The sequence below is a fragment of the Scleropages formosus genome, chromosome 17, assembly GCF_900964775.1.
Source record: "Scleropages formosus chromosome 17, fSclFor1.1, whole genome shotgun sequence".
NCBI classification, from domain to species: Eukaryota; Metazoa; Chordata; class Actinopteri; order Osteoglossiformes; family Osteoglossidae; genus Scleropages; species Scleropages formosus.
This window is the reverse complement of record NC_041822.1, coordinates 12,933,007-12,945,456: the sequence shown is the minus strand read 5'-3', so window position 1 is coordinate 12,945,456 and position 12,450 is coordinate 12,933,007. Positions and strand designations below refer to the sequence as shown.

The 12,450-nt window shown below is 43.3% G+C and overlaps 1 protein-coding gene across 2 annotated transcripts in view; it reads left to right on the top strand.

The window, feature by feature from the left end:
- LOC108938588 (transducin-like enhancer protein 4) overlaps positions 1–12,450 on the top strand; it is a 62,431-nt gene that overhangs the window by 9,501 nt on the left and 40,480 nt on the right. For both annotated transcript variants that reach the window (XM_029259327.1, XM_029259326.1), the window contains exons 5-6: positions 5,532–5,594; positions 6,556–6,630. In XM_029259327.1, coding sequence (XP_029115160.1) covers positions 5,532–5,594; positions 6,556–6,630 — 138 coding nt within the window. The remainder of the gene's footprint in view (positions 1–5,531; positions 5,595–6,555; positions 6,631–12,450) is intronic.

Sequence of the window (12,450 nt, the reverse complement as noted above, 5' to 3'; positions counted from 1 at the left end):
TTTTCTAAAGTCTATGTTGTTTTGGAATAAAGTGTCTGCTAAAATAATAAATGGAAATGTATCTGACCTTGGGTGTGTAAGTCTCTATTTGCCAGTTGATTTTTATGGTTTGACCAATCAATTCAAATAATTTAGTGTTCTGGGTTCAGCTACACTGTTACCAAGTGTTCACAAATTAAAATGCAGGTTCAGCTTCATCTCCTTGTCAGTACTGGCTTACTGTGTTGTCCTCTAAGATGTTTCTGTGTGCCAGCATTAATTACCTAAGTGTGTAATTACTTCCTTTTTAGTTTCATTGATAAACCAGTGGAGTTATCCTTTTTTTTTTTTTTTTTTTATAAAAGACTGTTCTATGTCAAGATTGTTGTTACACAAGAAAACAAGTTAATTAACTAGTGCTGAGTAACCATTGAAAAGGAATCAATGTGTTTTTGATGCTTTTCAAAGACACCCTGTTTTGCCTGTTCAGCAACATGATTAGTGTGTAATGACGAAAGAGGGCTGGAGTTAAGATTTCATTCATGCATTTATTTTTTTGACTCTGGGAGATTATTTCTCACTGGCTGCCTATATATGGGATTTATCTGCATGTGCAGGGAACAGTTCATTACATTACATTCATATTATTGGTTCCTTGCTACCGTGGCATTTTGGATTTTTCCTGAAACAAACTCAGATCCAGCTTCTTCTTTAGGCTTATTTTTATTTTGCCATTTTGACAAATGCAACAATATACTCAACATACTAAATAATGTTGTCATCGCCCAAGACTGGGAGGACTGGTGTTAACGGTGTTCTTGTGAAAGCATCTTGTGTAGTTCTGTAACGCAGCAGCTCTTCATTGAGGAACATGGGGTTTTTGCACCGTTCTGGGAGTCAGAAATTAGAATGTGTGGGTAGGATCTTTCTGTTGTGGTACGTTGGGTGTACGCTGGCTGTGTTTATTCCCCCTGCCCCAACCCCCCACTTATTTGGAAGGTCGTGGAAGGTTAGCGGGGAGAATGTGCCCTTGATCACCAGTAATGTGGTTAGCACTCAAAGGCTTTCATAACAGGGCTGATGTGGCGCCCAAGGGCAGGGAAACCCGCCCCTGTTCAGAGGCTTATCTAGATGTGGAAGCTACACAGGAGCTGTTAAGCACATTAGTCAATTGGATTGTGTGAATTCAGCCCTGCTGATATACTGCTTACACGGCTTCTCTTGTGCTGAGTAAGTGACTGGGCTCATTTTGCATCTCAGACCTGAGACAGATGGGTCCTGTGTCACGAAGGGTGCCGGCCATGGTTGGTCCGTGCAGGACGTAGAGCTGGAGGGGTGTGGACGAGCACCGGGAAGCTGCCATGTTTTCAGACCCCCAAAGGCATGTGGTTGTCATTGTCGTCCTTTCACAGGATTCTGCCTGCTCCTCACGGATTCCCTCTCCCAACGGGTGATAAATGCAGGCAATTACTTTGCAGTGGAGAGGAAAAATAAATGTCACTGATAGTGTCAAAATACAGGCAAGCAGTTCCTGTGTGTGCTCTTCCTGGTAGCTGTCTGAGGTATGTAAACCACACAGAGGCTTGTGGGTGTGGGCACTGACATGTAAATGTTCTCACAAAAACTGCTTATAAAGAGGAACTGAACGTGAGTGTGTGAGCACTCTGCAGAAGGGGCTGGGGCCACTGCTTCATTAGACAGTTTCTCTATTTTTGTGTTTCTGTTGAAACAAGAAAAATTTTCCCTCCACCTCCCTTTTTCTTCTTTTGAAGTAGATGAATGACCCACAGTGTTGAAGTAAATGTAAACAAAATTAAAACAACCACAATGGGAACAACCACGTAGTTTTCTTTTTTTTGATTATGCCTAATTTCATTCAGAATCATGCCTCACAAAGCTGCTTGGATATTGAATGTATAAGGAATTCTAAAGAAGTGGAATTCGTGTCCAGCTGTACTGTGGCATTGTGTGGTGCAATTAGTTGGGAAGGAACAAGGATTTGTGGGCTCAGTTGCCAGTGTGTCACTGTCGGATGCCAGCTCTCAGTTCAAACCTGCTGTGAATGCCAGGTCAGTTGCAGCTGTCAACTTATCGCGGGGATGGTGCTACATTTAAATATCGCATCACAAGAGTCTAAAATCTCCAGACTAAAAAAATATTATGTTGTGCTACAAGTAGTACCCGGTGAAATAAATTTTGTTGGACTGCAACACTAAAAGTCAGTTGGCTCAGGGAGATCATGTGGTCCGATAAGTAGCCATCACCTCGGCACGGAGCAGCACGCTTTGTCATCATGTGCATCTCAGACAGGCATATTTTGTGCACGAGTGGCCATCTCCTTCAGGTCCATGCGGGCCCAGGCTGGACAAGGGGTGATGGCTGTAAACCACCGGCAGCGGCCTGGAGGTTGCAGAGAGTCACAACATGGAGTTGGCTGTTCAAGCGCACACCGCACCGTCCACGTGATTGCAGCAGCCGCAGCAGCGGCGCATCGTACGTCGCACTGCGGGGGGTGGCGGGCTTTTAAGGCCAAGCAATTATTGCTGAGGTTTCCATCTCTGTCCCGATCCACTCCCTCCCGGCCGAAGCGCAGACTCATTATCTCGCACGCTTACAGCGACCAGTGTTCATTTCAGCCGCCTCTGCGAGATTCTAAATTTGATGGTTGCATTGCCACTTCACAAAACAATGCATAATGTAGCATACAGTTCACAAACAAAAATGAGTCTCGGTGCTGGCAGGGCAGTTAACTATGCTGGGACCTAATTAGAGCGTACTCGTTAGTGCGTAGTCGATAAACTCGGTGGACTCCCCCCGCACCGTCTCTCAGGCCGGATGTGCCCGCATCCATGTTTGCGTGGCTGGGATGCGCAGTTCTGGAGAGCCTGTGCGATGCATGGGGAACACCACACACCACTACTCAGTAATGTAATTACTTAAATACACGTTCTCAATAGTTAGATGAGCTTAATGTGCCCTTTGGTAAAACAGTAAGGGGAAATAATGTTCTTCCATAAATTCAAATTGCAGTCTTTTGTAAATATGATGTGAAAACACCATGGAGCTCAGTGTGGGGGGGTAGCAGGGGTGTAGCTAGCCGGTGGGGGCATTCTCCTGACAGCCTTGCTCTGGCCCTGCAAGATTTACAAGACTAAACTCTTTGTGTGCATATTAACTGCTCTCAGGATGGTGATGAATAATTGAGCAAGTGCTAACCAGTGGTTTAACAGAGTGGAGTGCAGTGGTTTTGACAGGTACCGCTGCCCACAGCATACATCATGCATGAGGGTGCACAGATCCTGCTGTGTGAAGTGGGGAAGGCTCCAGCTGATCTGGGCTAGAACTATGCTGCTGCTCTTAGTCTGTTCTGTGTATAACCCCTGGCCCACACACACACACACACCATTTTGATGTGCTGCAAACAAGGTCAGAACTTATCCATTATTCATTATGTACACATCCCCAAAAATTGCCTATTTAAGTTTGGTTGATCCTTGTAACTCCAACAAGAGCAAATCCCGATGCATTAGAATCACCGCAGGAAAAAACTCTTGAGACCAGGTTTCACTGCTGGTATCATGTGTGCATTTGAATTGGGAAAGGTCCCGCCAGTGACCCTGCATGTTGCCAGTAGGGCCAGTCATTGCCTGCTGCAGGGATGCTGGCCAGTGCCTAAAACATTGTGTTCAGCCAGGAGAACAGGATTCACGAGGAGGAAACAAAAGGATAGATTGATGGAAGGATGAGGAATGGGTGCTCAGCGGTCTGCAATAACATTTAACACTCTGAATGACTGTTTTGCAAGGAAGTCGTTCCGTTAAAAAGCCCTCGCGTGGGAGCTATTGACTCCGTGGTCCAGGAAATGAAATGACAAAGGAAACTTCTTATTCCTCCACCCTTCCCTTTGGAGACTGAGCACACACTGCCCTGGGCCTGCTCTGTCTCGGGGGGGGGGGGGGGGAACAAGCAGCCCTTTTCATTGGTTCTTTGTTACAGCTGCTAAATTTATTGATTTTTAAGAAGCTTCCAGATCTGCTTCAGCCTCCACAGCAAAATTAATTACCCCCGTACCATTCCCCAGTGTTTGTTTATTAAAGAGGAGAAACAAAATGAATAAAGAAAAGATGGCTTGTCTTCCTGACCCAGTTAGCCCTACTCGTTGATTCTGAGCCAGGGCACGGGCAGAGCCAATGTGCAGATTAGAAGTCCTGATTCTGACCACATGGTTCTCAACTTCGAGATCTGTTGTTCAAGCTACTTCATTAGATGCCATCAGAATTTCAAGTGACCAAATGAAATTCAAATGCATCTTGTGGTGTACTCTTTCTCTTCCCCATTCTCCTATCTCTTGGTCTCTCTTTCACCCTCTGTTTGTTCTTCCCCCTCTTCTTATTTCCTGATCTTCTGAAGCTGAGAAGTACATCTCTGATGAATCTGCTCCTCACCCCTAAGCTGTCTGTCTGCTTCCCATCAGAGCTGGGGCTGCGCTTCGCTGAACAGAGGAGAGAATTTTAATAAAAGCCCTGCCTAGAGCTGTAATGCATCATTTTAGACCCCTAATTACATTACAATGACAAATATCAATAGTGACAACAGCAATAACCTACATCCTGTAATGCCTGTGCCATGTGGAGAGCGTTTAAAAAAAAAAAATAGCCCATAGCGGTTTCATTTCAATTCTTTCTTAGTTTAAGGTGGTAAACAAAGTATTTCTATTATTAAATGTTATTTTTCAGCCTTTTTTCTTTTTTCAAGTGATACACTAATTGACATTTGTGTCAGTTAAAGGAAATTGAAAAGGCATGCTGTATTTTTCAACCAATGGAACATGTGGAAATTTGAGGTGCTTAATCTGATTAATGAAACATCTTTTGTTTTTGGTCCCTTCAGAGGCATAGGGTCCCGTCAGAGTCATGGGAATGTGTGCTGTCCCATATTTGAGGAATTGCTTTTAGCCCCGGTGCCATCAGTTAGCAATGATTACAGGATTGCTGGTGACCTTTTTTCATGAGAATACTCTAGTTGAGCCTGATCATTCTCTGGGCAGTTTACCCCACTGTCCTTTTGGGGCACTTCGAATGACAGCTACCAGCACTTCAGCTGCACACACTGAGTACAGCTTTTCAAAAGTACTCCAGAAGAGCGCTCAGTGGCCCTAACTTCCTTTCCTTTTGCTTTATCGTGATTGTCAGACACTTTTACTTGGTAGCCATGCTAGCTGTACTAATGAATCATAGGTTAATTAGTAGCATGTAACAAATGGGCTCACGATTCCCAGGGAAAGATGGGGATTTACGGCAATGGCATTGCATGGTGGGCTGCTGGTCAGATGCCCACCTACCACCGTGTTCTGGGGCAGTCTTGGCCCAATTGAAGGACGACACCAATGTTGTGAGACTGTGAAAGAATCAGAAAGGTCATCTTGGGGAAGCTTCATATGAGAAATGTTCATGCAAAATATTTGTGCTTGTATGTACTTTTATTTACAGCACTTGCATGAAGAAAATTATTTCCTTCAATACTAATTTGGCCTTTTCTCCTTTTTCTTATAGGCAGAAATTGTGAAGAGACTGAATGCCATTTGTGCCCAAGTGATTCCTTTTCTGTCTCAGGAGGTAAGAGAGTAATTTGACATGTACATTATGACAATCATCATCAGTATGTCTTAAACCACAGAGCAATAGGAAATGCAAGTAAATGGGGATACATACAGTAGGTAAATACTGTCTTTTTAAACATATACAATTTTAAACTTTCTTGTATATGTCCTGCATACTGGAGTCTTTGAAAGCTTTTATCACAGTATTTAGATGGTACTTTAAGATTCGATCAGTCTACGTTAAAAATGTTTTGCAAGGTTTGTAGGGTTACCAGAACATTTGTGAATGTTTTCTTTCAGAGTATCTAATGAATAAGTATCAAATTGAGTAATGGAAACATCAGGAATTAAATCAAAATTTACAGGGTTTTTCAGTTGTGGGTAGCTCATACGTGGACCTTTGTGGTCATATTACAGTGACGGTGATGGACTAAAGAGATTGCAGGTTGAAGTAGGGTGGGGCTGTAGGGGGACTAGATGGGTAAGGCAGTAGGAAATGGGGGTGGCAGTCGAGCAATGGCGGATGACTTTCCAAGCAAACGGGCTGCATTTGCTTGCTTTTGATTTTGAATATAGATGACACAACATGCCACAAAAGATTATCCCTCCCTAATGCTCATGGTCTAAATCCACAAATCTAAGATGGGGTAATACTTTCTGCACTTAATAAATACCCAGAAATAACATATGTAGGGAAACAACAGCGTTAATCCCTGCACCCCGGCTGAGATGAAAGAAGTGTTTGTCTCATTTGGTTCTGGAGGAGTGGCATTTCAGCTAAATCTCACACAGATTTGTTTGGGATTATGGGGAGATTTGACATAATGAAATTAGATTAATGCAGACGCTGGTACCGCTGGGGATGGGATCACGGAGGGTTATGCCAGAGAGTTTGTTCCATGTGAATTGTAATCATATTTATTTCCCCTTTCTGTGTCTGGCCCCTGCCTCACTACTCTTCATGGCCCCTGATTTAGCACCAGCAGCAGGTGGTGCAGGCTGTGGAGCGGGCCAAGCAGGTGACCATGGCTGAGCTCAATGCCATCATAGGGGTACGTACAATGTCTGTGTCCCCCTCGTGCTGTCTCTCCCTTTCTCTCTCTCCTCTGTTACCATGGGAATACAGCGTGCTGTGTGGTCCTTTAGGAGGGGGGTTGTGTTGGAGAGACAGTAGTGGGTCCTGTGGGCTAGGGATGGGCGGCAGGGGTTTAAAGGGTTGAGCCAGATATTCTGAGCAGCTCCCCCTCCCCCCGTCTGGAATCTAGGGAGAATATATTGGCAAAGTGGATTAGGACGATTAATGTTATTAGTTGCAGATGTACATTTAGGCTTGACCTCATCTTCAGCTTTGAAACTAAACGAAAAACATACATAAATAGATTTTAAGAAAAAAAAGCCACTTTCACCATTTAAGAACAGTTTCATTGCAGCCAGGGTCTGTACTACTTGTTATTCTTGGAATATTTTAATATCTTGCCCTTTCTGGAAGTTCAGCAAAACCTAAGGGACTATTAAGATGAGAAAGCATAGGGGTTAAATATGTAAGAATTATTTTATCAGTCTGTTGCAAATGCCATACTGAGCTCCTTAAGATGCAAGAGCCTTTTGACACAAAATGTTGATATTAGTATTGGTACATATCAATATATAAAATACATAATTACATAAATGTAATTGTTTTAGCTGACGTGTACATTTCCCCTTCATGAGTTTTAATACAGTAGTAGCAATTAAAATTATTGGTTGAATGGAGATGAACAAGGTATTTGCCTGTTATGACACCTGAGTGACAAGTATGTCTCACCTGCAGAAGTTAGAGGTGGCCTCCTCCTGTGGCCTTTAAATCACCTTACATTACACCTTCCGCTTCTGTCCGATTCTTAGTTTTTTGCGAGCCGTTACAGAAAGGCTGGTACATGAAAGCTCTTACTTTTATTGCTTATTTATCATATCAAAACCACTTTGAAGTGGTAATTATTCCATTTGCTTTGATTATAATTCCCTCTGTGCAGCAGAGCTGTGGAAAGGTCAGCAGGAGCCCTGGCCAGGCCAGTGCATGTGTAGCAGGAGCTGGCCCCTATGCTGTCCAGAGCATCATGTTCCTTTCATACACTCATCCTGAATGGGTGTTGTTTGGACTCAGCAAACTACATACGCACCCTCCCAGCCACAAAATGGGAGATTTTTTAATGGTTATAAAATTGATTTAGGTTTAATTGGACAGGTTAAGTAGTCCTGTAGGATAATCAATGTTAGTGCTCCATCTGCAGTATGATTGTGTTCATAATGTGGTCAGAGGTCAGACTGGAAGCATAGCCATAAGGCTAATGACACATACTATGACATATACTAAGTCAAGAGTAAAGGGTAAAAATATTTTAACATTTGAGAAACTTTACTCCATCTTTTTATTGTAGCCTACCTTCAAGCTTTAATTTCGAACCTGAGAACAGATAAGTTCCCCCAGTGAGAGTGATGATGGGCGTGCTTTGGGGACATCCAGAGCAGTGTCCTACGACTACAAATTTGAACTGTTTGCTTTTGTTTTTATGTTTTTAAATGTCGTTGGGATATCAGTGATACAGTTTATGGGGTGAACAACTGCTGGATTTCCGTTACGGCACCATCAACGTTGGGTACCAGGTGATTGTTATACTGTCAGTGGGGAGTAGCTACTTAGTGGCACAAAGAACCACTGTTCTTTTTATTCTTCACTTGTGGCAAGTCTTGGAAAAGCTGCCTGCTTAAGGAGTGTGCTTGCCTGATCCCTCTTTTCAGAACTTGCACTGACCAGAACTAAATGTGTAGCAATCTATTTGCTGAAATGTAAACGCTGTAATCCTTATCTGCAAGCAGTTCTAATGGAAGTGGCTCTTACTTTAAGTGGCCAGTGAGCAGTTGTACTAGCTTTAAGGATGTGCTTTAAACTCAGGTCAGCTAAACTCTGGAAGGTTCTCTGTTAAGCTTCTCCCAACCATATGGCTGAATGAACACACTGTTTTTATTTTACATGTTCATAATTCATAAATTCAGCAGTCCTTAAAAAACTCATTCCCAGCAGTGTTCTGTGGGAAGTCTAAGGGAATTAAGTAGTTCTTATCTGTTTTACGTGCCATAACAAGCCTTGGTGGCTAACCGTGTTAAGGGCTTTCAGAATTATTGCATTGAGAAAGTTTGAGGAGAGCAGGGAAGTAAAAGTGATTAAAATGTTCATGTCTGAATGAGAGCAGTGGAGAGGTTCATTTACTCTCCCTGCCTCTCGCCGCTCTGGCTGAAATATTAAAATTCAATGGTTTTAAATCTCCTCTCACAGTGAACGGGAGGGGAAAAAAAAAAACACATTAGCGTTTAATGGGTTTTAACTCCTAATTCATCGCTGTGGTGTGCACCATACATGTTCAAGCTGCATAAATGTTACTTAGGTAAGCAATAAGCAGTAGAAATCCAGCTGTTTTCCTTACTTGATATTGGAAATTTGTTCTGCCTTTTTGCATAAGGAACACAAGAATTCACTCACCTAAACACACATTCGTACTTGCTTCCAAAGAGAGCATGTTACTTTCTTTGCGCACATTAACATGCAGGGATGACGACCGTGTCTCCTCTGTCCATCGCTCTTGTACACACGCGCACACACGCGCACACACATACTCACACATACGCCCAGTTTGTGTTCCTCTGATGAAGTGTGCATCTGGCATCATACGTTATTGTACAGACCTCACATACCATGCAATAACTCAACAAAACAGATGTCCCCTTCAATGCAGGTTAATTCAAGGTCAAAGGCCCAGGCTCTCTTCAGCTGTTCATAACAGAGCCATTAACATAATTGCTGCAGGAGCATATCATAGTTAAGCCATACTTGCCTGCCAGTGGGCCCTGTATGTGCCAGATAATGACTGTTTGCATCTCTTAAGTTGTCCCAGCATAAGGATTGTCAGAATTGCCTGCCTCCTTTGGCTGTCTAATAGTTCTATATGAGAAGAACAGTATGGGTCTAGATTGAATAATAGCTACATTTGTGGCACTGAGAAATAAACCTAATAGAGTTGTAGAGCTGCTAGATGATTGCAGCATGCGTGGGCTAAAATGGTGTAATAGTACGAGAGAATGAATTTATCACCTGGAGACTGCAGCTGTTCACATCCTGTATTGAGGATAGCTGTGGTGTGCTAGATGTTTAACCTGAGCTGCTTCACAGGTAGTACAGTAAGTATAGCCTGTGCCATGCTGCCCTGGTGGGGTGTGTCCTCCCATAACCAGACGGTGGATTACGAAGACACTGTTCACATTTTGGTTTTAATAACCCAAGTATGTATTCCTCAGGCGTTCATTTAACATTGAGCGAATATGGAGGTTCCTGGGACCGAAGTGTCATAAATATTTATAACATATCTTCATTTAAATTCCACCGGGATTCAAACTGTCTGCTTTCCAGAGGGGTGGTGTGGGTGAGACTTTTGCCTACAAAAAACGCATTTAGAGATAAGCGTTCCACTGGTTTTCCAACAAATTGCAAACTCTATTATTCATTACCATGTGCTGTGAAATTATAACTCACCCAAAATGTATATGCTGCATTAAAATGGTGTAATGTAATTATTACTGTGTTGAACTCTTTCATGGTTACTATTTTTAAAGTTTTAACTGTGAGTCAAAAGTTATTTCTTTTGGCAGAAACATGTCCTTCCTTAAATACCAAAAATATTAACATTATATTCTTCTGTATATTTTTATATGTTTTCTTAATCTTGTTGGTTCATTTACAAGCTTATTTACTTAGTATCAGTGATCTTCCTGGAGGCAGTTTTAAAGCAGCTCCATTCCTTGTGCATGAGGACACTGGTGACTTTAACATTTCAGAGATGTTTTGCTAGTAATCTTCATTTGAACTCAGAATGCAGCCATAATATTGAACAGATCATCCCTAGTGAGCTAAACATAACCTTTCTTAAATTGTAAGTAATAATAAATTCACTGACTTTTTTTTTTTTTTTAAACCATGTTTTAGTTAAGAATTCTCTCAGCATTTCAAAGGAGGGGAGGAAATCTACAAGTTCAGTACATTTCATTGCATTATTCCTGGAGAAATACTCAGTCAATTAACTCATCTTGAAATGGCATGTTATTTGTTTGGTTTAATTATATGCTATTTTACATCTATATTTTTATTATTAGAAGATGTGTGCATTTAAATTTGACATAGAAAACAAAGAATTGTCCATCTCCATGGTTTTGTGCTGCCACAATTTTAAGAGTTTTTAAAGATGCTCTGGAAATGATGCCTTTCTATCTCTCTTTCTTTCATTCCCTCATATAATTTCTCCATCTCCTTTCTTAGCTGGTGCAACATGAAGGTGTTAGACGAGTATTGCAAAGTGTAGCAGCTATCTTCTGCTCTCTGAGACTCTGGTTTGGTCCTGCATTTCCCTCCTCTCAGAAAGAACAGCTCGGATATCGGCCTGCCCTCATCCCCACAGTACAAGGCCAGATTCAGGTTTACTTTGCTGTCAGCGGAATGTCTTGTCTCCTCACGCTCCAGTGTGCTTTGCCCCATTAGGCTGGCCAGAGCGGATGGAGTTTATTTAATATCATGACATGGTGGGTGGGAGAGGCAGGGGGGTGTATTACTGCGAGCATTGCACCATGAAGGACACTCTTCCCCGTCACTGGACTAATGTGCCATCACGACACGTTCAGCGGCTCATCCGAGAGCATGCTTCTGGGTGTTGCGTTAGGTGCGGGTAGAGGTAGGTGGGGGTTGGGGGGGGGCAGCGGTCAGGTGTCGCCGTCAGGCTTCTTGGTGGCGAGAGCAGAACTCGGGGGCAGTGTTTGACCCCCATGGAGAAAGTGGTGATGCAATTGGGAGGGACAGAGGGAGAAGTGTGGGTGTGTGAGAATAGCAGTAGGGCACTGGGGGGGAGGAAACTGCTGACCCAGTCCTCTGAGGGCTATGATGCACACTGATGGTAACTGGCAGGTTTTGGTCCCTGTGCTTCACTGCAGCAGCTGAAGGCATGTGACTGTGTGTAGGTGGGTGGGTGGCAGTAAGGGGTCAGGGTCGCGACAAACCCCCCTGCTCCATTTCCCAGTGGTACCCTCTAAAACTTGGGGACCTGATACTGCGTAACTGTTGTATCCTTGACTGCACAGACCGTATCTCTGTCTTTATTGAGTTTCTTAATCTAGAAATGTGCACACACACAGTTGTTGCCTCATTTACAAACCAACTCATCTCACCCTGCACATGAAACAGAAATAGTGTATAGGTCCTGTGTCTAACCACCCACATATACACAGACATGACGGCTATTAGATTTCTGTCTTCCTAGACAAGCGCACACATACTGTGATGTGTCCCACTGTTATATATTTAGAAGCACAATGTCCTCCCCCTCTTCATGTAGACACACAGCAACATTCTTGACCCCCATGATAGCACACACTTACCTTCGACACCCTATACACCATTCCGCACTATACACACAGACTTGCCAGGATTCCCTCACAACCCCCAAGGTCCACACAGTGGTTACTGCGGCGGTAAGGTCAGACACTCCATTTCCTGCTTCTCTTGGCCCCTTGCACGGTGAGCATTGCCAGGGTGCTGGTAAAACAGACTTTAAACTCTTGTCAGCACGGCTGCTGGAGCATCACATGCGCACTCTGTAAACCTGTCACAACAGCACGCAGGCATCGGGAGACGAGATGTGAGCAGCCCTCCAGCTCTCCGCTCAGGCAGCACTAAACGTGCACAGAGTGCCCAATTATTTCTGCATTATTGAGCCGGCCTTCAGGAGCGCCCGAGACGCGCTACATTAGATTTTCTTTAGTAATTTGCTCAAGTACCACTGAGGACACTTAGAGGG